This window comes from Oreochromis niloticus, unplaced genomic scaffold (genome assembly GCF_001858045.2).
Source record: "Oreochromis niloticus isolate F11D_XX unplaced genomic scaffold, O_niloticus_UMD_NMBU tig00008121_pilon, whole genome shotgun sequence".
Lineage (NCBI taxonomy): Eukaryota > Metazoa > Chordata > Actinopteri > Cichliformes > Cichlidae > Oreochromis > Oreochromis niloticus.
In genome coordinates, this window is record NW_020328987.1 from 4,130 (window position 1) to 26,637 (window position 22,508).

The 22,508-nt window shown below is 39.1% G+C and overlaps 2 protein-coding genes across 2 annotated transcripts; both read right to left on the reverse strand.

Annotated features, from left to right (window-relative positions):
* Positions 1 to 6,642: 6,642 nt before the first annotated feature.
* On the reverse strand, positions 6,643 to 8,912 carry LOC112845615 (zinc finger protein 782-like). The gene is made up of 2 exons (XM_025905036.1): positions 8,418 to 8,912; positions 6,643 to 7,580 (listed from the first exon to the last, which is right to left on the reverse strand). Exons 1-2 carry the CDS (start codon positions 8,547 to 8,549, stop codon positions 6,900 to 6,902), a joined length of 813 nt encoding a protein of 270 aa, XP_025760821.1. The 5' UTR covers positions 8,550 to 8,912; the 3' UTR covers positions 6,643 to 6,899.
* A 3,390-nt stretch (positions 8,913 to 12,302) lies between these two features.
* LOC109200568 (sterile alpha motif domain-containing protein 3-like) lies at positions 12,303 to 19,083 on the reverse strand. The gene is made up of 7 exons (XM_019356162.1): positions 19,050 to 19,083; positions 17,778 to 17,834; positions 16,770 to 16,864; positions 14,274 to 15,337; positions 14,019 to 14,174; positions 13,023 to 13,112; positions 12,303 to 12,934 (listed from the first exon to the last, which is right to left on the reverse strand). The coding sequence occupies exons 4-7, from the start codon at positions 15,327 to 15,329 to the stop codon at positions 12,644 to 12,646; spliced, it is 1,593 nt and encodes a 530-aa protein (XP_019211707.1). The 5' UTR covers positions 15,330 to 15,337; positions 16,770 to 16,864; positions 17,778 to 17,834; positions 19,050 to 19,083; the 3' UTR covers positions 12,303 to 12,643.
* Positions 19,084 to 22,508: the final 3,425 nt, after the last annotated feature.

The following is a 22,508-nucleotide window of genomic DNA, read 5'->3' on the forward strand; positions in this document are numbered from 1 at the left end:
CATGTTTCTACAGGATATGCAGAATCTGAAAGAGAGAGACTGATCTGTGGGCTACTTATTTTCTCAGTGGCTCGTCATCGTATGACAAGGAAGAGAAGTCCAATCCTTTGAGATGCAAAGAATAAGTAACATTTTATTTAAGTGTTTAAAGAGCTAAAATTTAACATAGCAGTTACAAATTGTATAAAAGTGGAGTTAAAAATATACTACTAATAACACCACTCATTCCAAACTGCAACACTCTCTGTCTAAACACCTGAAAATATAATCATATAAGCAATAAATGTGAATCACATGAGCAGGATAACATTTTAAAAAATATCCTTAAAAATACTGAATTTCCAAGCATAAAAACATGAAACATTGTTTTGTTTTGTTTTATAAAATAAGGCTCATGTTAATTAAAAGTCATTCACATAAAACTGAATTTGTGTTCACATGAGCTGAGTCTCTACTGGGTTTTAGCTGGATGCTGCAGGTGTGTTCAGGCAGCCATCGTGAGCTTAGCAGAGCTTATGGTGATGCTGCTTTAGGGCTCAGTTTGATGTACGGTCACCTGACCAGCAAACAGGAGCTCTGTTGAAAGGAAGTGTCACAGAATAAAATCATTAAACATGTTAAAGATACCACGCTCTGCGACAGCCTTTGTTACTGTACAATGCGGGGAAGTTTGTCAAAGGTCAGCTGTAATGACACATTCAATTTCAATTTCAATTCAATTCAGGGTCACCTGGTCCAGCCCTAACTATATGCCCTAACTAAAAGGAAAGTTTTAAGCCTAATCTTAAAAGTAGAGATAGTGTCTGTCTCTCGAATCCAAACTGGAAGCTGGTTCCACAGAAGAGGGGCCTGAAAACTGAAGGCTCTCCCTCCCATTCTACTTTTAAATACTCTAGGAACAGCAAGTAGGCCTGCAGTGCGAGAGTGAAGTGCTCTAATAGGGTGATATGGTACTACAAGGTCATTAAGAAAAGACCGGGCCTGATTATTTAAGACCTTGTATGTGAGGAGCAGGATTTTGAAATTAATTCTGGATTTAACAGGAAGCCAATGAAGGGAAGCCAATACAGGAGAAATCTGCTCTCTCTTTCTAGTCCCTGTCAGTACTCTTGCTGCAGCATTTTGGATTAACTGAAGGCTTTTCAGGGTGTTTTTAGGACATCCTGATAATAAAGAATTACAGTAGTCCAGCCTGGAAGTAATAAATACATGAACTAGTTTTTCAGCATAACTCTGAGACAGGATATTTCTAATTTTAGAGATGTTGCGCAAATGGAAGAAAGCAGTCTTACATATTTGTTTAATATGTGCATTGAAGGACATGTCCTGGTCAAAAATCCCTCCAAGGTTCCTCGCAGTGTTACTGGAGGCCAAGGTAATGCCATCCAGAGTAAGAATCTGGTTAGATCTCTAATATTTTCAGGGCCGAGTACAATAACCTCAGTTTTATCTGAATTAAGAAGCAGAAAGTTAGCGGCCATCCAGGTCTTTATGTCTTTAAGACATTCCTGCAGTTTGACTAATTGGTGTGTGATACCTGGCTTCATGGATAGATAGAGCTGAGTGTCATCTGCATAGCAGTGAAAATGTATACTATGTCTTCTAATGATACTGCCTATAAGGCAGGCATGTCCAAAGTCCGGCCCGCGGGCCGTCAGATTTCACATTGCCCGCAGCTTCAGTCTAATTATGTATTATTTATGGCTCACTTTCTAAGTCTGAATAAATAAATCTTGACTTTAAAAGTGTAATTCCTTTTTTCACCACATCGTGGCAGCACATTTTTCTCTGCTACCTGCACCTGTGCTGCGAGCCCGCCTTTCTCTGCTCATTTCTGAAATGGCGACTGTACAAAAAAACCCCCACCAGGACCATCTCTGAATTGTGGCCACCCCTTACATCTTATATACAGAGAAACAGACAAAGAACATTCCTCAAACTCTTACACGCTGGCCCCTCTCACGGGGGCGCTATACCTCTTCCCTCACAGAGAGAATTATGACCTTGTTTTCTGCTTGGCCGTCACCTAAGGATTTACATCCCTGATAAGCAGAAGGAGTCCAACTATCTGTTTAACGTCTCCCATTACTATGGCCTCACTGTGTTAACATTCCACATGCAACTGGTGACAGGAGTGCTCTTACTATAATGAAGTGATATTACTATAACTAATGTGATATGATTAAATATGTGATTAATACATGAGAAAAGAAATCTGCCACCACAGTGCGCTGAAAAAGTGAAGCAACTCCGAGCTGCTCTGGCTTTGAAACAGCGATTTTCACGCGGGCCTGTGAGACACATGAAATATCACGAAAGCCAGCTACGAAGTGGCTATGTTAATTGCTAAACATGGCAAACCTTTCACTGAAGGTACGTTTGTCAAAGACATGTGTCATGAAAATGGTGGAGAACATTTGCCCCGAGAGGAAGCAAGAATTTCTGAATGTTTGCTTGGCACGCAACACTGTGGCACGAAGAGTTGAGGATATATCGTCAGACATTCACAGACAGCTGGGGGACAGAGGAGTGGATTTTGATTATTTCTCATTAGCCTGTGATGAAAGCACCGATGCATCTGACACCGCGCAACTGCTGATTTTTTTTACGAGGAGTCGACAACAAGATGAACGTGACAGAAGAGCTGCTGGAGCTCAAAAGCCTTAAGGGTCAAACCAGAGGAATGGATTTATTCATTTCTGTTTGTGAAGCTGTTGATGATATGAAGCTACCATGGAGTAAAGTTTCTGGGATCATTACTGATGGTGCACCTGCCATGGCTGGTGAGCGAAGCGGATTGTCCACACTGATCTGAAATAAAGTCAGCGAAGAAACAGGTAACGCTGTTAAACTTCACTGTATCATTCATCAGCAGGCTTTCTGTGCCAAACATCTCAAATTTGATGATGTTATGAAACCAGTAGCAAAGACAATCAACTGTATTCGCTCTAAAGCTCTGTACCACCGACAGTTTCAGCAGTTTCTGCATGACATCCAGGCTGAATATGGGGACGTAATTTATTACAATGATGTGAGGTGGCTAAGTCGGGGGTCTGCACTACAGCGATTTTTCTCTCTGAGAGAGGAAATCAGACAGTTGGGGACAACCAATGGAAGAACTGTCTGATCCTGTATGGCTGGCAAATCTGGCTTTTTTGGTTGACATTATGAAGCATCAGAATGCGCTGAATGTTAATCTTCAAGGAAAAGACACAGTGGTGAGCCAACTATACGCTCACATCAAGGCCTTTGGAGCCAAACTGCAACTTTTCCAAAGACACTTGTCCCTAACAGAGCCCTGTACCGCACACTTCCCAGCTTTGAAAGAGGTTATTGACAGTTTCCCAGTGGACATTAATGTCCAAATGAAGAGTTACGCAACAGCTATCGCGTCTCTTTCTGGGGAATTTAACAAACGCTTTCAGGACTTTGCAGCTATTGAAAAAGACATGTTGCTTTTCTCATCTCCCTTCTCCGCGGACCCTGATGATGCTCCTCCGCAGCTTCAGCTGGAGCTCATTGAGCTGCAGTGTGACGATGAGTGCTGCGGAAAACACCAGCAGTGTTCTGTTGTTGACTTTTATCGGCAGCTAGACAAAGACAGGTTTCCTAAAGTGCGGTAACTTGTCTGTCCCGTATTCAGCAAGTGAAAATAAAATAAACAATAAAAAGTTGAATCAAATGGACCATTACGGCAAGGCTGGGATGGTCCATTTGGTAAAGTAAATCCGTTGGGCATCTTTCTTCGCCTTTAGACAATAATTCTGATGGCAAAAGAACCAAACGGGACAGGTTAAAAAAGAAAAAAAAAAAAAAAAAAAAAAAAGTGCGGTCACTTGCTAAGAAAATGCTGAGCTTATTTGGTTCCACATATTTGTGTGAGCAAACGTTCTCTGTCATGAACTTAAACAAGAACCAATTGAGATCAAGGATGAGTGACTCCCACTTGCGTGATATTTTACACATCTCAACCACTGGCCTCAAACCAGACCTGATTGGTTTACTAAAATCTAGATCTCAGTATCACCCCTCTCATTAGTCCAGGGATGTCCAAATTCTGTACTGGAGAGCTGCTATGCATGTTTTAGTTCTTTCTGGTTTAGCACAGTTGAATCAAATGAAGAGCAGCCCTCCAGGAGTGACATCCCTCCATTAGTCATGTGTTCCTGAACAGTAAAAAGCATAAAGCACACTAATGCAATCCACAAAAGGATGCGTATTTTGTTAAACTCTTATGATTTGGTTTTAACTGTTGATGTTATGCTCTTAATTCATAGTTGAGTGTGTTGTGTACATATTGTGTATATTTAGAAATGTGTTTATTTCTTGTGGCAAGTGAACTTCCAGTTGTGCAATCTTCCTGTAGATGTGAAAAACTTTGGCTTCCTGAAAGATCTTGTAAATGTCAAGGGCAAAATTCACTTTTTGTAAAAAAAAAAAAAACTTTATTGAAAACAGAACACTTTTCATTACTTATAACTCCTGTTTAAAATGTTCATTAGGCAAAGATATTGCAAACTCATGGAAATTTAGGGTATTCTATACAGTTTGTTCAATGTTGTCTGACTCTTCAGATATAAATGAAAGGCAGAATTGTGTCTTTAGAGTTGTAAATGCTTGCCTGAGTGTCTTTTATTTAGGTACATTTCCATTTTAAAAATAAAGGTTATTGTGACTATTAAAATTGTTCTTCATTATATTTTCATGTAACTTTGTTATGGAAAGAAATGTCAAAAGGAACCATTGGCCCCCGGGTATCTTCACTTTATAAAATTTGGCCCTCTTTGCAAAAAGTTTGGACACCCCTGGCCTAAGGGAAGCATGTATAATGTAAACAGAATTGGTCCTAGCACTGAAGCCTGTGGAACACCATAGTTGACCTTAGTGTGTGAAGACGACTCTCCATTTACATGAACAAATTGGAGTCTATTAGATAGATATGATACAAACCACTGCAGCGCAATACCTGTGATGCCTACAGCATGTTGTAAATCAGCTCAGCTACTTTGAAAATAGCTTCTAACTGGTTCCTCCTTTAACAGGAAGGCTTCTCGGGGGTAAGGCCGTCAAGCACTCCAGCAACCTTTATGGTTCTTCTTTGATTCAACAGGAACTGTTAGAAAAGCCTTTCAGTGCCTCCAGCCTCCTCTGAAAGACACAGGCATAAACACAAACATGAAGCTGAAAGCTGCCTTACCTTTTCTTCAATGGCCGCTCCAGATGGTTATGGTCCGTTCTGTCGCATCCCAAGGCGTCTCCTGGATCCTGTTTTCTTCTGTCTGGTTCCTGTTGTGGGCTGAAGTGTCCATAACCCGGTTCGCCACTGTTTTTTGCATCTTGGGGGTCGTGGAATAAACTTTTTGAAGTTGCACCAATTAACGTGGGCTACACAGACAACGTCTACCCAGGCTCCACCTCCAACAAGGATGACTCTCATAAATGTGTGGTTTTATAAATGATTTTTTTTCTTCCAGTGGATTGGATCTCCTGTTTGTGACTGAGACACAGATGAGAGTTGGTGAGCCTAGCATTATTTCTGAACCGTTACCCTCTGACTGCTCATTTCTTAATGCTCCAAGGAGATCAGGTAGAGGAGGAGGAATACTGACTGTTTTTAAGAAAAAACTTTCACTACAAACAACTCCATGTACTGGTTTCCCCTCCAGCTTTGAACTTCTCATATTTGAACTGGGACGCTCTCAACTGGTTGTGTGTGCAGTAATCTATCGGCGCCTAAGTTTAACAAAGATTTTTTAAATGACTTTTCATGTTTTTTGGCTGAAATTGTGCCTAAACAGGATCAGATTATAATAGTTGGTGATTTTAATATTCATGTCTGTTGCCCTGATGGACTGCTTGATCAGGAGTTTTTAAATCTTATTCAGTGTTTTGACCTTGTACAGTCTGTAGAAGGCCCTACACATCAGCAGGAGCACACTCTTGACCTGGTGTTATCATATGGTTTATCTGTTTTATATTTGGAAATGCGGGATTCAGTGTTCTCTCCTCACAAACCTGTTTCTCTTGTGCATGAATTTAAAGCTCGAGCTCCACCCCGCCGCTGCTCTCTTCTCCTCCACTTTTATAAAGAAAATCTTTACCGACTCTGACATTACTTATTGGGCCCACCCCAGATGAGCTGTTTTTGCAGTTCCATTAAACCTGTACTCAGACCCTAAACACTGTGAACACATTAAAAACCAGGCGCCCAAAACGTATTCCACAGCCCTGGTTAAATGAATCCACCCGAGCAGTCAGGCGTCAGTGTAGGAGAGCAGAGTGAAAGTGGAAGAAAGACAAATTGCAGATTTCTTTGAAAGAATTAAAAGAATGTTGGAAATTTGATCAGAATACAGTGAAAATGAGAGAAACAGATATTTTTCTCAGATCATTGTGTTAAATTGTCATAATCCCCGTGTTCTCTTTAACACTATCAGCTCTACTCTAAACAACCCTGAAAGCCTCTGCTGACACATGTAATCAGTTCCTTTCTTTCTTTGTAAACAAGGTCGAGTCTATCAGGTCAGCAATAGTACTTCCTACATGTGACCCATCGGTGTTTATTCCATGACTGTAAACATGTTTCCATTTGTCACTTCAGTCTTTACTCTGAAATACAGGAAATGACATCATGGCTCAAAATCTTTGTCGTTAAACCAATTCTTTATTTAACATTTTTTTTTAACTTTATTTAAGAACTTAAACAAAAAGAACTCAAAAAGAACTTTAAGAACTTTAATAAAATACATTCAATAAAATCTTGAACAACAGGAAACTGATTTTTCATCCAACCACTGAAAAAAAAAGGTAACCACTGAACACAAACACTACAGAAGAACAGTTTATAAAGATTAAAATGGAACTACAGGAACATTTTGATTTATAGCCTCATTAGAACTTTAAGGAGAGCCGATCTGAACTCTGTGGAGCCTGATCTCCAGGGTTTTAAGTTGGACCCTGAAACCAGAAGAGGATGTTTCTCTCTCTTCAGATTCGCTGTCATCCTGTGATGGGAACGATTTCAGCCCTGCGTGATCACGCTGATGTTTGCACAGAGCAGATAATGAAGTGAATGTTTTGGCACATTGGTAACAGTGAAACAGTTTATTAGTAACGTGGGATCGTTTGTGTGCGGAGTATGAACTGAGATTACTGAAGCTCTTGTCACACTGCTCACAGCTGTAGTTTCCTTCCATGTGTGTACGTTCATGCTCGTTACGACTACTTGAACGTGAGAAGCTTTTGTCACAGTGCCTGCACTTGTATGGTTTCTCTCCTGTGTGGACTCGTTTGTGTGTTTTAAGGTCACTTGCAGTGGTGAAGGATGACCCACACTGATCACAGAGGTGCTTTTTGACCCCACTGTGAGAGAGTTCATGTCGTTTTAAGTCACGTGATGTGGGGAAGCTTCTCCCACATTCTTTGCAGTATTTCAGTTTGTCTCCAGTGTGTTTACGTTGATGTATTTTTAGGCCGGCTTGCTGACTGAAAGTTTTTCCACAGATGTCACAACGGAAGTCTTTCCCACCACCACAGCGATGACAGGGTTGAGAAGTGGATCCATCTGTGTCGCTCTGCTTCTAAACAAAGACACAAAGACAGTGTAAGTCAGTCCTTCAACACTTTTATCCTGAACATCGCCTGAAATAAAGAGCATCTCTGCAGACGTCCAATTACATTTTACTGTTTCAATTAACACTCAGTTTACTGGGCTACAATAACTACAATACTACCACCATAATACTACAGGAATACTTATTTAATATTACAGTAACATCTGACTTACACTTAAGTACTACCACGCTACTGTTTTTAGGGTACCCATGCTAAACTACTGTAACACTGCAATAATAGTAATTTAACAGTGCATTAATAACACTGTAATTGTGCAGTTATAACACTCAGCTGAAAAACACTACTACCCCCAATGACACTGCAATTATAACATTAAATGGGTATTTTAACACTAATGTTTAAAAGTACTAAAACTATTAAGAAGCACTGATTCTACAGCTACAATACTACAATACCATTACGTAATGATACAACTTTGTTAACCATAAGAGAAGATTACTGAATGGTTTGGTTTTGTACTTATTTTATGTTTTATTTTATTCCATTTACACCTGACAGAGGAATGAGCCGCTGTAAACCAAAGGCCATTTATGCAGGAATAATAACAACATGATATACCACGAAGCTGCCTGAAGATTAAATAACAGCAACATATCAATTTTCGGCATTTTTAGTTTTTCATGATCGTGTAAACAAAAATCATAACTGAAATGAAAATCTGAATAATGGCTCAGAGCTACTCTTCGGTGCAGTAGAAGTGCTAACATGCTAACACAATTTAATGAGCAGACTTGTTCCAAACAGTCAGACTGAACTTACAAGATAAAAATAAAAATGCATACCTCACAGTAACTGCACTTGTAGAGTCTCTTTCTGGTGTGGATCTGTTGGTGTCGTCTCAGGTGACTCGGAGCTTTAAAAGTCTTCTCACACAGGTCACATTGATAAGGTCTCTCCTCAGTGTGGGTAAACATGTGGCTTTGTAAATGTGCGTCTGTTGTAAAGTATTTGCCACACTGATCACACCAGTACACATTTTCTCCGGAGTGAATGCGTAGGTGTGTATTTCGGCTCCATAGCCGGCTGAAAGTTTTTCCACAGATGTCACAGCTGTATGCCTTAATTCCAGAGTGGGTAACTAGATGTCTCTGTAAGTGGCTACTTCGAGTAAAAGCTTTACCACACTGATCACAGCTGTAAGCTTTAACTCCACTGTGGAGGATTTGGTGTCTTTTTAGGACATGCTTCCTGGAAAACGACTTTCCACACAAGTCACAGCTGAACGGTCTCTCTCCAGTGTGGATGAGCTGATGTTGTTTTAGTTTAGACTTCAAAGTAAAATCCTTCCCACACTTGTCACAGGTGTATTTTTTCTCTCTCTTTCTCCTGTGAGGTTTGTCGGCCTCCTGAGAGCGCTGACTTCTTGGTCCATGTTGGTCCTGCAGTGACAGAGATACAAACAGAGGCAGTGAGTGAAATGCATTCATTAAACAAACTGAAGCTTCAAACTCCCTCCATTAACACTAGTTTTAAACCTGAAGGTGGAGTGTGGCACCAAACACCTTAAAGGGCTCTTATCCCCACCTACTGGTAGTAGTAACACATTACATCCAACCTGGTGTTAAAGATAATTAATCATTGTTCAAACACTCTAAAATCATGCCCATCCCTCCTGCTTGTACACAAATATTAAAGCTAACAAACTCAGAATAGTAATAAATGTTTACCAGGTCTGCACTTTTTTATATTTCCTGTTGCTGTTTCCTATTATATATTTCTATAATTGTCTAATTTATTCAACGATAATAAATCAAATGTAACAGTTACTAGCTTGGTTCAGTGAAGGATGATGTCAGAGTCTGACTGTAACCTGAGGGATTTTTTAACTTTTACTCCCTACATAAAAAAAATACAAAAAGTTTGATTTAAAGCCTGCAGTAAAATCCTCTGCAGGTTAGTGCAGGACAAGCAGGTAAGTTTACTGTACTGTGATGGATTTAAAGTAAAGAACAGTGTGTGACTGGTGCACAGAGACTGTGGTGCTCATGTCAGAGTTAGGTTACATCAAGTGTAGCAGAAATTAACTTAAACTTAAGCTCATGATGCTGACATTCATTCACTGAGCTCCACCTTCATACCAACAGTTTAGTGTCTAACATAAAGACAGTGTACTGTCAGTGTAGAGAATGGAAATCAGCCAGGACAACTCATGAAACATCTGCTGACATCTGGTTGAATTCACAGAGAGCAGCAGGTCAGCTGATCACAGCCTGTACATTAAAAACATCTACTGGAGCTCTCAATAGAAATTATTGTGAGCTGTGATTCTTTTCCCCACACTGAGCCACTACAGCTGAGTTTAGGGTTGAATCCTACTGAATCCCACTTTAACATCTTCCCTGCTCATTTTGATGTTTAGAGGCAAAGTCATGTAGGCACTGTATACCTTACTTTTACATTACATTAATATAGCACAAGGTTCCGTGTAGTTTAGCATAAAACATATATCAGTACTTCAGCTTTTAATGGAGTATTTCTTAACACTAGTATCTGTCACCTTCTGTGTTGAGCTCATTGTTTTCTCCACAGTGGCTGAGCTGAGTCCAAGTAGCTGAAATTTCCTCTGCTGCTCCGTCAGACTCTTCTCCTCCTGCTGATCAGCTGGGACACAAAACAGAACTTTGTTAGGCTCCACACTGCACCGAATATACTCCTCTTATATGTTATTTATTCTTGCTTACTCACTATTTCTATTGTTTTCCACACAATAGAAATTTTGTGGAAAACACAATTGAGCACCCACAATTTAGTTGAATATGTACAATGACAATAAAAGACTATTCTTTTAAAAATTAGCAGTACTTTTAAACGTGATAAAATTAGAACACAGATCCCCTCTTCATCATTATTATTTTGATAACAGTTAATCAGGCTCACTTACTGAATACTGATCAGAATATATCAAATCATCTTTGAAATGATTCTAATAACAGGCCTCTCAGAGTGAGGCCAGTTTTTACAATCACATGCCCTGTGGGCCGAAACAACTTGCAATAGAACAACTGAGCTGATAGAGGCAGCTGTGTTTCAGCCTGGAATACATTTATTTTTACCTTTCTCATAAATGGATTTCATTATAGCACTTTTAATGCCAACATGTTGGGTCTTTTGGAGCCGGAAGTGACCTTATATGGATGAAAGGTGGTGCTAGAATTACTGAGCCTTTTTTCCCCTGGTGCAAGTCCCTACTACTAGATTTACTAGCCCTGCGCAAATTTGCGTAAATTCCCCCGACCCTAACACCTCTTGGCACCCCGCTGAGATTTTCACAGGTCTTCAGCACCATTGTTCTCCTGCTTTTGTTGTGCAAACACACCCTCCCCCAACCCCCAAACATGAGAGATTCAGGTCTTTCCTTCCCTGCAAGGCTACTTTCCTTCCTTACCTGCAGCGTACAATACACCATGGTAGTTTCTATGTGCAATATTTCTCTTCTCATATGAAATATTATTTCTTGTCAATCCTTGTCACTACATTGCATGCCTGTCCATAAACATATATACACAGAGTTGTACATATATTTATATAGCCACACCTTATATAATATGCATAAAGTCTAGTTATACACACACACACACACATATATATATATATATATACATACATACATGCACACACACACACACAGATAGACAGATAGATAGATAGATAGATAGATAGATAGATAGATAGATAGATAGATAGATAGGTATATATATGTGTGTGTGTGTGTGTATACACACACCAATATTTTTGAATACATGTGTCCATATTTATGTTTCCAGATTGTTTGTATAGTGCACTTTCTATACCGTGCTCTTTGTACAGTTTTTATTTAGCTGCTTTTGTCTTGCACTGTCCACTTTTTTGCAATGACAATGCAGATTTTCCACTTGTGGGACAAATAAACGCAGATTTGCTGTGTGTGTGTGTTTGTGCAACATTGGCATTTGTTTACTCAGATCCAAGGCAGGCCAAACCTCTGTGTTACAACCTACATACAAAAGAGAAACATTCACGATATATGGGTACACAAGTCTGTTTTATTTCAAAGTGTTTCAAACTTTACAGCGTTTGCAGACCCAGTGTCCATCATCCCTGCATTTGGCGCAGGTGAATTTCTGACATGTTGCACAGGTAAACCTGCTGCGATTCCTGTTGCAGCTCTCTTGCACCTGGCACTGCGTTGTCTGTACAGTCCCTGGCACAGCAGCTGCAGCAGCTTCAGCAGCCTGCCTCTGTGCTAATATTTCCTTGTACTGCTTGGTTGCAATATACTGTGTGAATGGACAACGAACCTTGGTACACTCTAAAAAATATTTTGTTGCCTCAACTTAAAAAATTGAGGCAGCAATTTCCACTCAGCTTTTTAAGTTACAAATTTTGCATATTATTAAGTAAATCCAGCAAGTAATTTTTAGGTTTGGCTAACTCAATTTGTTTAACAAACCAACATGATTTACTTTGACCTCCAAAAGCATAATTAAGTTTATACAACCTAATATTTTACGTTTATACAACCTAATATTTTAAGTTTATACAACCTTAAAATTTCTGGTAATATTAAGTTGAGAAATTACATTAGTTGAGTTACACCAACTAACTTTTTTACAAATATCATACTCACAATTATCCATGCCAATTAGTTTAGGTTTCTATAGTAACTTTTCTAAAATCACACAAAGCCATTTCACTTATTCCAATTTATTATTTTATTACAAAACTTTTTCAAAGTAATACACTTCTGTGTCAATACAACATAAATGAAACATTACGCAGCCCTTTAATTATAAATGACTAAGCAAAAAAAAGTTCTTCATGTACATTAACATTAACTTAAATTGGTATCAACTTAGTCAACTTGTCACAGAATCAAGGAAATGAAAAAAGATTTTAATGTTCAACAATGGAACAATCCAAAGCTAAGGTTATATGTAATACGAACTTCTCTCAAAACTACATTCATGTAGGACTGCATACAAAAACGTAAGAGGCACATCGGAATGCTACACTCCAATTCACATTCGTTTCACAACAGAAGTTTGCACTTAAGAGACATTACCCGTGGACTGGCTTTAAGCCCATCAAGTTCCAGAAATACCTTCTGGAATACCTCTAGAGTGTTCTTTACTTGTTTTGGGTAGCTCAGATTGAGAGCGTATATAAGCCCCATCATTAAGGCACACGCTCTGGGCACATCAAGGTCTTCCAGGACTGCTGTTCCTTCAATCACAATTTTAGCGATGGCTGGGAGAGACACTGCTGCACGTCTGGTGACTACAATCTTTACCACTTCTTCTGGGAACTGTTCTTCACCATCCTGGCAAGTAAGTAGGTTAAATGGAAACATGTCAGTATTTTATGTGCCATTTAAAAATAAAACACAAAAGAATGCGAGATTCACCTACCAGCTGTTCTCTGAAGAGATCCTCTTCTTTCTCTTTCAGATACACCATCAGGCAACGGATTGCGACCTCTCTCTTTATTTCCACTGAACTCTGGAGAATAAAAAAAGCAAAACAAAACTTAAACTTACAGTTTATTAGGTGAAAAGTCAAAACTGTTACATTTATGTGACTTGCATTGTGCCAAATATTGATTTTAAATATGTTTTTAAAAGAATTAAAGATTTCATCTTTGTAACTACAATTTAAACTGTTTTAAATGCTGCTTTAAATGCACCCTTTGCTAGCAGTAGGATAAGGTGAGTAAAGTAAATGTAACCTAAATGTAGAGACTATTTTAAACTGTTTTTGTTGAGTTGTGTTCTAAGGATTAAACTATAATTGTTAGATGTAAAATATGTGCAAAAGTACCTGTGGACGAGTCTTGCAATGATGTGATAAACCAATAAAAGCTCCTATCCACCCTCTTTAATGTGTTTGTGTAACTTGTCTTCCTCATAAACATTCATTGTGCAGTTGATGAAGATACTTGTAACACTCCAAATTATTAACTCAGGTTAGTCTCCTCAGGTTATCTGCAACATGACCAATACTTACATTAATGTATTCTCAAGTTACCAAGTCACCTTACATGAAAAGTACCTATTTAAATTTACCAACCTCAGTTTGCAATAATGTGACCAAAAGTTATATTAAAGGCCTTTTAACACACTTATGAGGTGCAAGTTTTATTTTTTCTCTCAAAGCTCAGTTAACCATTAAGTTACAAGTACATCACTGTAATCTTGACTTGGACAACCCAAAAAACAACAAAAATAAAAAATAAAAAGCATGTTTTGAGTGATGTGCATTTTAGCAAATTTTTACTCTGTCCACCTCCGATTTTCACTTATTCACTCTTCAATAAAAGATAGCCAACAATGCTCCTAAGATAATGAATTAGATAATTAACTTTTGTTGTGTAAGATTATCAGTTATATTCACTTTTTTGATTCTTACCTCTTGCAGCATGTTCCTGATGCGCTCGATCTTAATTTTTGCAGCACCTGCTTTTGAAGAGGCCAGGGACATTATTCTTGCGGAATACTGGTCCAGTTTTGCCATGAATGTTGTTTCCAAGTTAACAGTGGTGATCCTTTGGAACTCGTCATTTATCTAAAAAAAAAAAATTCACGAGACAATCAGTACAACATGATAATGTAATACACAATTTCCCAATTACAAGTTATACTCTAAATTATTTAATAAAATCACCTGTGTTGCATCAAAAAGTGCAGGCCATCTACTTTTGAAGTCACTGACAGGTGGTGCCAGATTAACAACTTCCTGTCTGCGACTCGAGAATGTTTTGGCCATTTTTTCACTGATGATCCGATAGTTGTTCCTCTTCTTCACTTCATCAAGAAGTTGCAATCTTTCCTTTTCCAAACTTTCCTCTGTTTCTCCTTGTGGGTTAGGTGGCAAATAGTTCACCTCAGCCTTTCTTGGCTTTTTAAGATTCTTTGAAGGTGTCTTCTCATGTGCTTGCTTTCTTTTGAGAGAGTTCACATCCAGCTCAGGGCACCCAAGCCCTCTGAGTTTACTTCTGTAATTGCCCATTTTATATTTTAGTCTTTGTTGCCATCCATAGCATCCATTATAGGATCCTGGTTCTTTAAGGCATGGATGCTGTCGAACAAGTGCTTCAGCTACATCTGCTAACTGTGCAGATGTTGGGTAGGCAACATACTGAAAGATCGTTTCAGCCAATTTCTCAAGGATATCTGGAAGAACTGGAATAAAGTTGAGTTTAGTTCCATCCTTTTTGAAAGTTTCATTTCCTGAAGCAAGTAAAAGCTCAGTGTCATAAGCAAAGCGAGGAACAGAAAAACTGGTAGGCCAGCGCTGTAAACGCTGACTCAGATGTTCAGGTGAGGAAAGAATTACTGTATCCTGAGATCCAGATGAGCAACTGGTGCCACAGGACACACTGGAAGTCTCTGACATTGCTGAAGCATTGACCAAGGTCTCTGATGCAGATATAAAGGAACTGTCTACATCACTAAATGTCAGAGTAACTGTGGGGGGTTCAATAATCTGAACCACCTTGAGTGTGTCCTTGTCCTTGATATCACCTGTTGATGTCAGAGAAAAATATTCTTCTCCAAAGTCAGCATCCTTATAGTGCAAAGTAAACTTTCCATCAACCTCAAAAGTGTCTTTCACAATAGATTCAAGTTCCTCCACTGTTCCAGGGATTCCATGTGGTAAGTCCAATTTTCGAATGTTATGGTCTTTGAGTATGATCCGAAGTTTAGCAGGATGAGACATTGAGATACCTACATAAAAAAGGAAAACAAAAAACGAAACAGAATTTGAGACTTCAGGCAGAGCAACAGACTTGAGGCAGAGCAAGGTAGTTGTACTACTAAATGTCTAATTATTGATTGAACATTACTATCCACAAAATTATACCATTTGAGCTATAGTGAAAAACTAAAATAAGGAAGACAAAGCAGCTTTGACAATACTGTATTGAAATGGCTACTGTGCCTTCTACGGCACATAGATGTGGTGCTTTAGGGTCACCATACGCTTCCCTGCTACAGTGTATGCTGCCAGTGGGATGATATCAGACAGATCACTGGGCTCAATAACTTTAACACTTCTTGTGTTTTCAAGCTCAAAGCTCCTGAAATGTTCAGAATACCATGCATTTAAGCATTTCACAATGAAGCCAACATTTCCATTAACTACAACCATCTGAGTCAGTTCCACAAAATCTGGCAGACCACCTGTTGATCCATGTGCCAGGATCATTCCAGTGGTGTAACTGGTGCCACTGTAAGACACAGTATTTGCCATCTGGACATTTGACTCCCCAGGGAACTTATTTTCCACTGCTTTCCTAATGTCTTCTCTTAGCACAGTCAAATTCACAGTTAATAGTTTTGTTGCCTGTAAAGAGGGCTGGGCTGTTTGATTTCCATGTAGATGGTAGGCAATCATTAACTGATGCTTCACTGATAAAGACAACAGAATGTTTCGAAAACAGTGGGTATGCCTCACCACACGCTTAAAAAAGCTGTGCTTGGCTTCAAAACGCATAGTCCACAGAAAAACAAGTGGACCAAAAGCTTTTATGAGTTGTGGATAGTGCTCTAGGAAATGATGTTTTGGTATCAGTCTTTCCTGTGGGAAAACTTCCTGAAATCTTTGCCGATGCTCAAAAATCTTGCTGTCAAGAAAACAAATTGTTGAATCTGTATGAACAGATGAAAGGACAAGTTCAACTATATCCTTAAGGTTGAGAAGCAGCAGCCATGCTGGCTCACTCTCTGGTATTCTTTCCCCAACTATAAGGGGAAGGAGGCGAAGCAAAGCCCAGTTTTCATGCGCATTCCCTCCAACTGTTTTTTTTGTTGCAAAATTCAATGGAACTGGTTGTGGTGCATCAGTTTTATCAGCCCATCTGTATGGAAACTGTTTAATTGATTTGTTGAGCTCGTCTAGAGTAAAACACTTTCCCTTGATTAAGGTACTAAGGCAAAGTGCTAATTCCAAAGGTACAATACCTTCAAAGAGATCATGTAGCAAATCCGGTGGATAGCCAGATAAAACATCAAAATGTTTTAGGTTTTCGGTCAGTGGGCACAGTTTTTTTACTCCATAACAGTGAGACTCATTTTTATCTCCTTTTACAGTGTCAACATGTACCCTGTGTTCTTGTACTGTTCTTTGACTAAATGCTCCACTTCGAACATCACTTACTTGGATTTGGGACCGTTCTCCAAGACAAAACCTGCAGACATACGCACTTGAGAAACTCTCCACAAATCCTCCAAGAGAGTGTGCACCAAGGTTGTCTGCAACAACACAAAACACAGTTCCTTTGACACATATGCCTAATGAGGGAATGTAAAGTCCTTCTTCTTCTAGGCATGCAAGATCTTTCAACAGTGGCTCAAAGACAGCACTGTAACCAAATTGTTTTATATCATCAGATTTGCATAGAATGGCTAGGTAGATTGATGTCAGTGAGGACCTGAGCAATGGTGGTACATTAGCTAAAACCCAATATACTGCTGTAATTTTGTGCTTTTTTCTTGAGGTGCCAAGTGGATTACACACTTCAAACTCATCCACATACAAAATGAGGGAAATGGCTGGACTCTCTTCTGATAACAATTTATACGAAATGAGGTGTATTGTGTTTCAGAGCTAGTATCTGTTTCAGAGGCCTGTGTGAGGAAATCTTGGATCTCCTTTTTTTTCAAGACTTCATTCAGGGACTTTAAAACAGGTACATACTGGAAACTTCTCCGGTCCCCAACACTAAGCAAATACTCAGTGGGTTCCACCAAACAAAAATGCTCCTTGAAATATTTGCTTCTTTTGTAAGAGGTAGAAAGAGGACCTTTATTTCCAAAAGCCAATGTGATTGGGTTGCACTGACAGAGGTCTGCCACCATATCTGAAATCACTAAATCATCAACAGCACAATTATGCTTTTTTAGGCTTAACTGTAAAATCTGTTTTAGAATAGGACCTGAAGCAGAGGAAGAAATGAATTGTAACTGTTCAACTAATTCATCAATACACCTGCGAGGTACATTGTATATACTTTCCAATTTTAGTAGTAGGTGGGCTAAATGTTTCTCAATTAAATTAGGCAATTCACCAATTTCTTCATCCTCTGCATTTGCTTCATCTTCACTCAATGGATTTTCAATATGTTCCTCAAGAGGATCATCTCCTGTATTCAAACGATTGACACACCTCTGTATCAGCTCAGGCTTGAAGTCATCCAATGAGTGAGGAGTGTGTTTTCGGTTCCTATGAGAAGCATATGTTCCATGAACATTTGCTCTGAAGTTACAGTTTTCAAAAACACAAGCAACAGTTTCCAGTTTTTTTAAATGGTGCCCAATATGCTTAAAATATTCCCTTTCAGTCGAAAATGTCCTTAAAGAGCAACATGGACATTTGAAAGATAAGACCTCTGAAAATGTCACTATATCAGAGGATGAATGGCTTCTTGATAAATGGCTTCGGAGGCTACTCCATGTTTTAAATGAGCAGTAACAATCCCAGTATAGGCAAGGCATAAACAGTCCACCATGGCTATGTCTAAGCCTGTAATGCTTTAAGAGCTCACTCCTTCTTGATGTTTCAAATTTGCAAATTTTGCAAGTCCAATGCATTTTGAAATTTACTGCAAGCTTTTGTAATGCAAAGAATTATTGAAGCTTTTGAGTTAACAAGCTATTTTAAGTATAAACCTTCTCTAAAACACTACAATGCAACACTGAAAAAAAATTAATCATAAAGACTGAACAAAATTGAATTTTAAAATGTACATCTACAGACTTCAGTTTAAACTTGTAATAAGGTGTCAAATCCAAATGTGTAAGAGAAATTTCTTTTAAACTATTTAAATACCACTGTGGACATGCCACAATCCCACACTTTACATTATGCTTACAATTACAGAAAGCAAATGCAAGTCGTATGCACACAAACGCAAAATATTATTTTGGGGGGTTTTTTGCTAGGTCAACCAACTTTAACCTCAGGCAGAGTTCCCAGTCGAGCTTAGAACATCAGCACAATTGATATAAATACTTTTAGTCAAGGATAAATTCACCACATTTTACTCTGTCAGTAATTAGTTACTTCACCTGAGACCATCTTGTGGAAACACGAATTTACTCTGACACCATGATAAAAATGCAGACAGCTGCTGACTGGTTAATTTGAACATATACGGGTTCAAATTGAACATGCTCTGCTGTCGGCATGGTCTATCAGCTAACCAAATGTACCCTGACAAGTCACATATTTTAATTGTATCTGTACTCTTTTATTTGTGAGGAACGTTTGCTAGCTAAAAGAAACGGCTAGCTAAACTTAAAAAAAAACAACAACAACTCTACTCTGCTAAATTATGATTAAAACCATCAAATTTCAGTTTTTTAAAGATGACATTTTAAAGTGTACAAATATAACTTGTAATTCATCCATTTAAAATTCAGTACTTACTTAACTCACCGAACACAGTCAAGGGCAAACACACCTCTTCTCCCACGAGGCCACAAGAATCCGGAAACTGTTGTGCACGATACGAACATATGCTACGGGGTTGCCCTCTGCGGTCTGAACGGTCTCAATTCAAACAGGAAGGATGTTGAAACTCATTTTTACATGTTACACAAACTTAATATTTTCTGTTGTTGATTGATGACAAAAGTATTTTATTCAATATACTCAAACATTTAAGTTAAGGAGCTGTTTTTTAATTTTTGTGTTGCACTGACTTTTAACATTGATTAGTCAACTCACTGAAACGTGTACATGTAGACAACTTACTTTTTTTAGCAGAAAAGTGGTTTTTTGTTAAGTTCTACCGACAAACACAAAGAATATTTTTTAGAGTGTAGGGAACAGCTGTTCATCTATGGTCATGTGTTCTCCTGGAGTGAAACTCTTAGCACAGTTCTCGTTGAAGCGTGTCCAGATGTCGGAGATCGCCGCAAATTTGTCTGTTTTCACCCGTTCTGCCCGCGTGTCCCTGTCATCAAATCGAAGGTGTTGCATAATTGAAATGAATCTATCTTGGGGCATTGTCTCTTTGATTACTGGTACCAGAAATCTTTCTGACAAGCAATCCACAATGGCACCAACAGGACACATGATTGCTCTTACAAACAGGATTGAAATGAATGCCATCAGTTCATGAACTGACAAATTCCAGTGCGGCTCGGTTCTGTGGGATTGATGTACCGTGCACTCTCTGATGGTCTGCAGCATTCCCACGTCTAACAGGCAAAGGAAGCTTTGGAGCACACTTGTAATCTTATGCTGTCGGAAGATAAACAAATAGAGAATGGTAAATTTACATGAACCTCACTCTAAATGGGTTTATATAAATATCATATCTACTATGGCAGTGACAAACCTTAGCAGACTCTGTGGGTCCAGCTTGCGCAGTGAAGCACGAACGATTTGCTACTGCACTGGGCATTCCAATGTCCTCCTCAACCCACACAGTGTCGTCTTTTGCCGTGTGGCTCTGGCTGGGCTTCCCAGTACCACGGGGCCTCTTCCGTGGAGGCAAGTTGGGTTCTTGTTCCGTCTCCTTTTCAGATTCTTCTGATGAGGTATCAGTGGCCTGCTGGACAAATGAAACCTCTCCTCCATCAGAATCTGCTTCGTCCATTTCCTCAAGCAAGGCCAAAGCCTGTTGCGCGGAGAGGTTCTTCCTGCGTGGCAGTGATACGGAGGCCATCCTGATGTGCGTTCTCAGAAATGCGAACAAGAAATGATTCTCCCGCCTGGGTCGGTCTGCTTTTATGCACAGCACTGTGCTGTAGTCAAGCAATGCCACTTCCTCACATACACAGTCACAATGGAACAATGGAAGATCTGTGCTGAGAGTCAAGGAAGGTGTGAATGTGTGTCTTTCATATTTGCAGGTCAGTCAATGTGTGGGATATTTTGTATAGGTATGGCAGGCATTTCTGAAAGTTGTAACACAGAGGTTTGGCCTGACTTGGATCTGAACAACTCTGATTGAGCAAATGCAAATGTGCCAGGCCTCAAGGATAATGGGTGGTTTGCACAAGAAAAGCTGGAGGAGAAACGAGCTGACGACCTGTGAAAATCTCAGCAGGGGTGCTTAACACCTCGGGACTTGCACCAGAAAATAAAAAACCCAGTAATTCTAGGGGGTGTTGGGTTTAGGGAAGTTACGCAAATTTGCGCAGGTTTAGTAAACCTAGTGTTAATGCCAACATGTTGGGTCTTTTGGAGCCAGAAGTGACCTTATATGGATGAAGGGTGGCGCTAGCTAGCTTGGTTAGCAGGCTACATTCATAAACTGTGCAGGTCCCACAGAGATGCTAAGTAGCGCTTAATAACAGACTAATAAAATAACAGAAACTCTGATTACAATGAGCTCATTTAAAAGCTTTCTTCTAATAAAATTATTTTCTTCTCTGTGTTTCATAATCTTTTGCTGATATCTTTCTGTGAATTAGTTTAAAGCAGCTTGAGTCAATTTAGTCAGATTTTTTTTTCAACTGGTTCACAAAAACTTGAGAACAGACACCGAGGAGAGCAACAGAAAGCCTCATTCAGGAGCTAAACTCAAGATTAACTAAACTCAGATTAACATTAGCTCGTGCTTACCTTTAAATCAGTCTTGACAATAAACTGAGAGAAAAACACCATAAAGCGGGAACTCGGCTTCTTCTTCTTCTGCTTTTGGATTTTTGGGCGGTTAAAGCTTTAAGGCGCATTACCGCCACCTGCTGGACTGGACTGTTCATATCCTAAACGTTATCAATTGGCCACAAATTTGTTGGAGTTTCTGTTAATAAAAAAGATGGAATTCAGGGATCTTGTGATTTGGTTTCTTTGTTTTCACCATTTACTCTACAATTTTCTGCCAGTGTATAGCAAACAACACAGCTCAAATCAATGAAGAATTTAGTATTTTTAAAATATTGCTTAAGCTGGAACCAGCAGCTATGTAGGCCTAATTTTTAATCCAAACATGTGATAGAGGTTTACCACCAGGAGAAGCCAACCCGTTCTCACTCCCGACGCGTAAAATACTGACGACCCACTTGTTGTCTATAGAGCCTCTCCGCTGCCACATGTTCCCATAGTACCTCATACAGGGACAGCTAACAGATCTGATATGAATGATGTCATTGTCCTTGTTTTTATCTTTTACCATTTGAATTCTCCAACAAGTTTTTCTAAGATAATTATTTGTTATTCATGTTGGCCTAACAAGATAACACAGAGTTTTATTTTAGATTGAATAAGCGGATTCAATTCAAACTTGTACACAGAACTACTACAATACACAGTTATGTATCATATATTATAAATGTGTAACTCTCTGACACGACATTAACAAAATGCATGTAGAAAAACGCACATCAGTTTTTACTGATACACAAAAGGGCCAAAAATAAACATCAGTAAACATTAGTACTTCAGTACCACAAAGAAATCTCTTTCAGTGCATTATACACACATGTAACTTATGTACCAAGTGAAATAAAATATTACAAATAAAAATTATGTGATGATTTCCACTGCAAAATTCAGATTTTAGGGTCAAAATTTGACTCAATTTGTGGTGTAAGGTTTCTGGTTATAAAGCTTGACGCTGTCATGCTCATCTGTATGACTATATGCTCATGCCACTGTGTTGATTGCAGGTGGGTGCATGCTCCATGTTGCAGGGTTTTTCTTCAGGTACTCTTTTTTGTCCGCCATGATCTAAACACAGGCACCTCATTGGAAGCTCTAAATAACCCACCTAAATTGGTTCTTAATTTAAAATTAAAAGTGATCATCTGAAAATTAGACGGAAGCTTATTTGTGACAATCTCTGAAACATGTGTAGTTGAAGCTGCTCCTCTTTGCTGTGGGCAGGTTTGAGAGCAGCCACCTGGGGTTCGCTGGAGAGCAGCAGGAGCAGCCTCAGCACCT

Excerpts from the sequence above, each read along its gene's own strand:
- LOC109200568 (XM_019356162.1), bottom strand. The coding sequence starts at position 15,329 with ATGTCTCATCCTGCTAAACTTCGGATCATACTCAAAGACCATAACATT. Across the intron at positions 13,113-14,018 it reads TCAGGAACATGCTGCAAGAG|AGTTCAGTGGAAATAAAGAG; the intron begins GTAAGAATCAAA and ends TTTATTCTCCAG. Across the intron at positions 12,935-13,022 it reads ATCTCTTCAGAGAACAGCTG|GATGGTGAAGAACAGTTCCC; the intron begins GTAGGTGAATCT and ends CTTACTTGCCAG.
- LOC112845615 (XM_025905036.1), bottom strand. The coding sequence starts at position 8,549 with ATGTTTACCCACACTGAGGAGAGACCTTATCAATGTGACCTGTGTGAG. Across the intron at positions 7,581-8,417 it reads ACAAGTGCAGTTACTGTGAG|AAGCAGAGCGACACAGATGG; the intron begins GTATGCATTTTT and ends GTCTTTGTTTAG.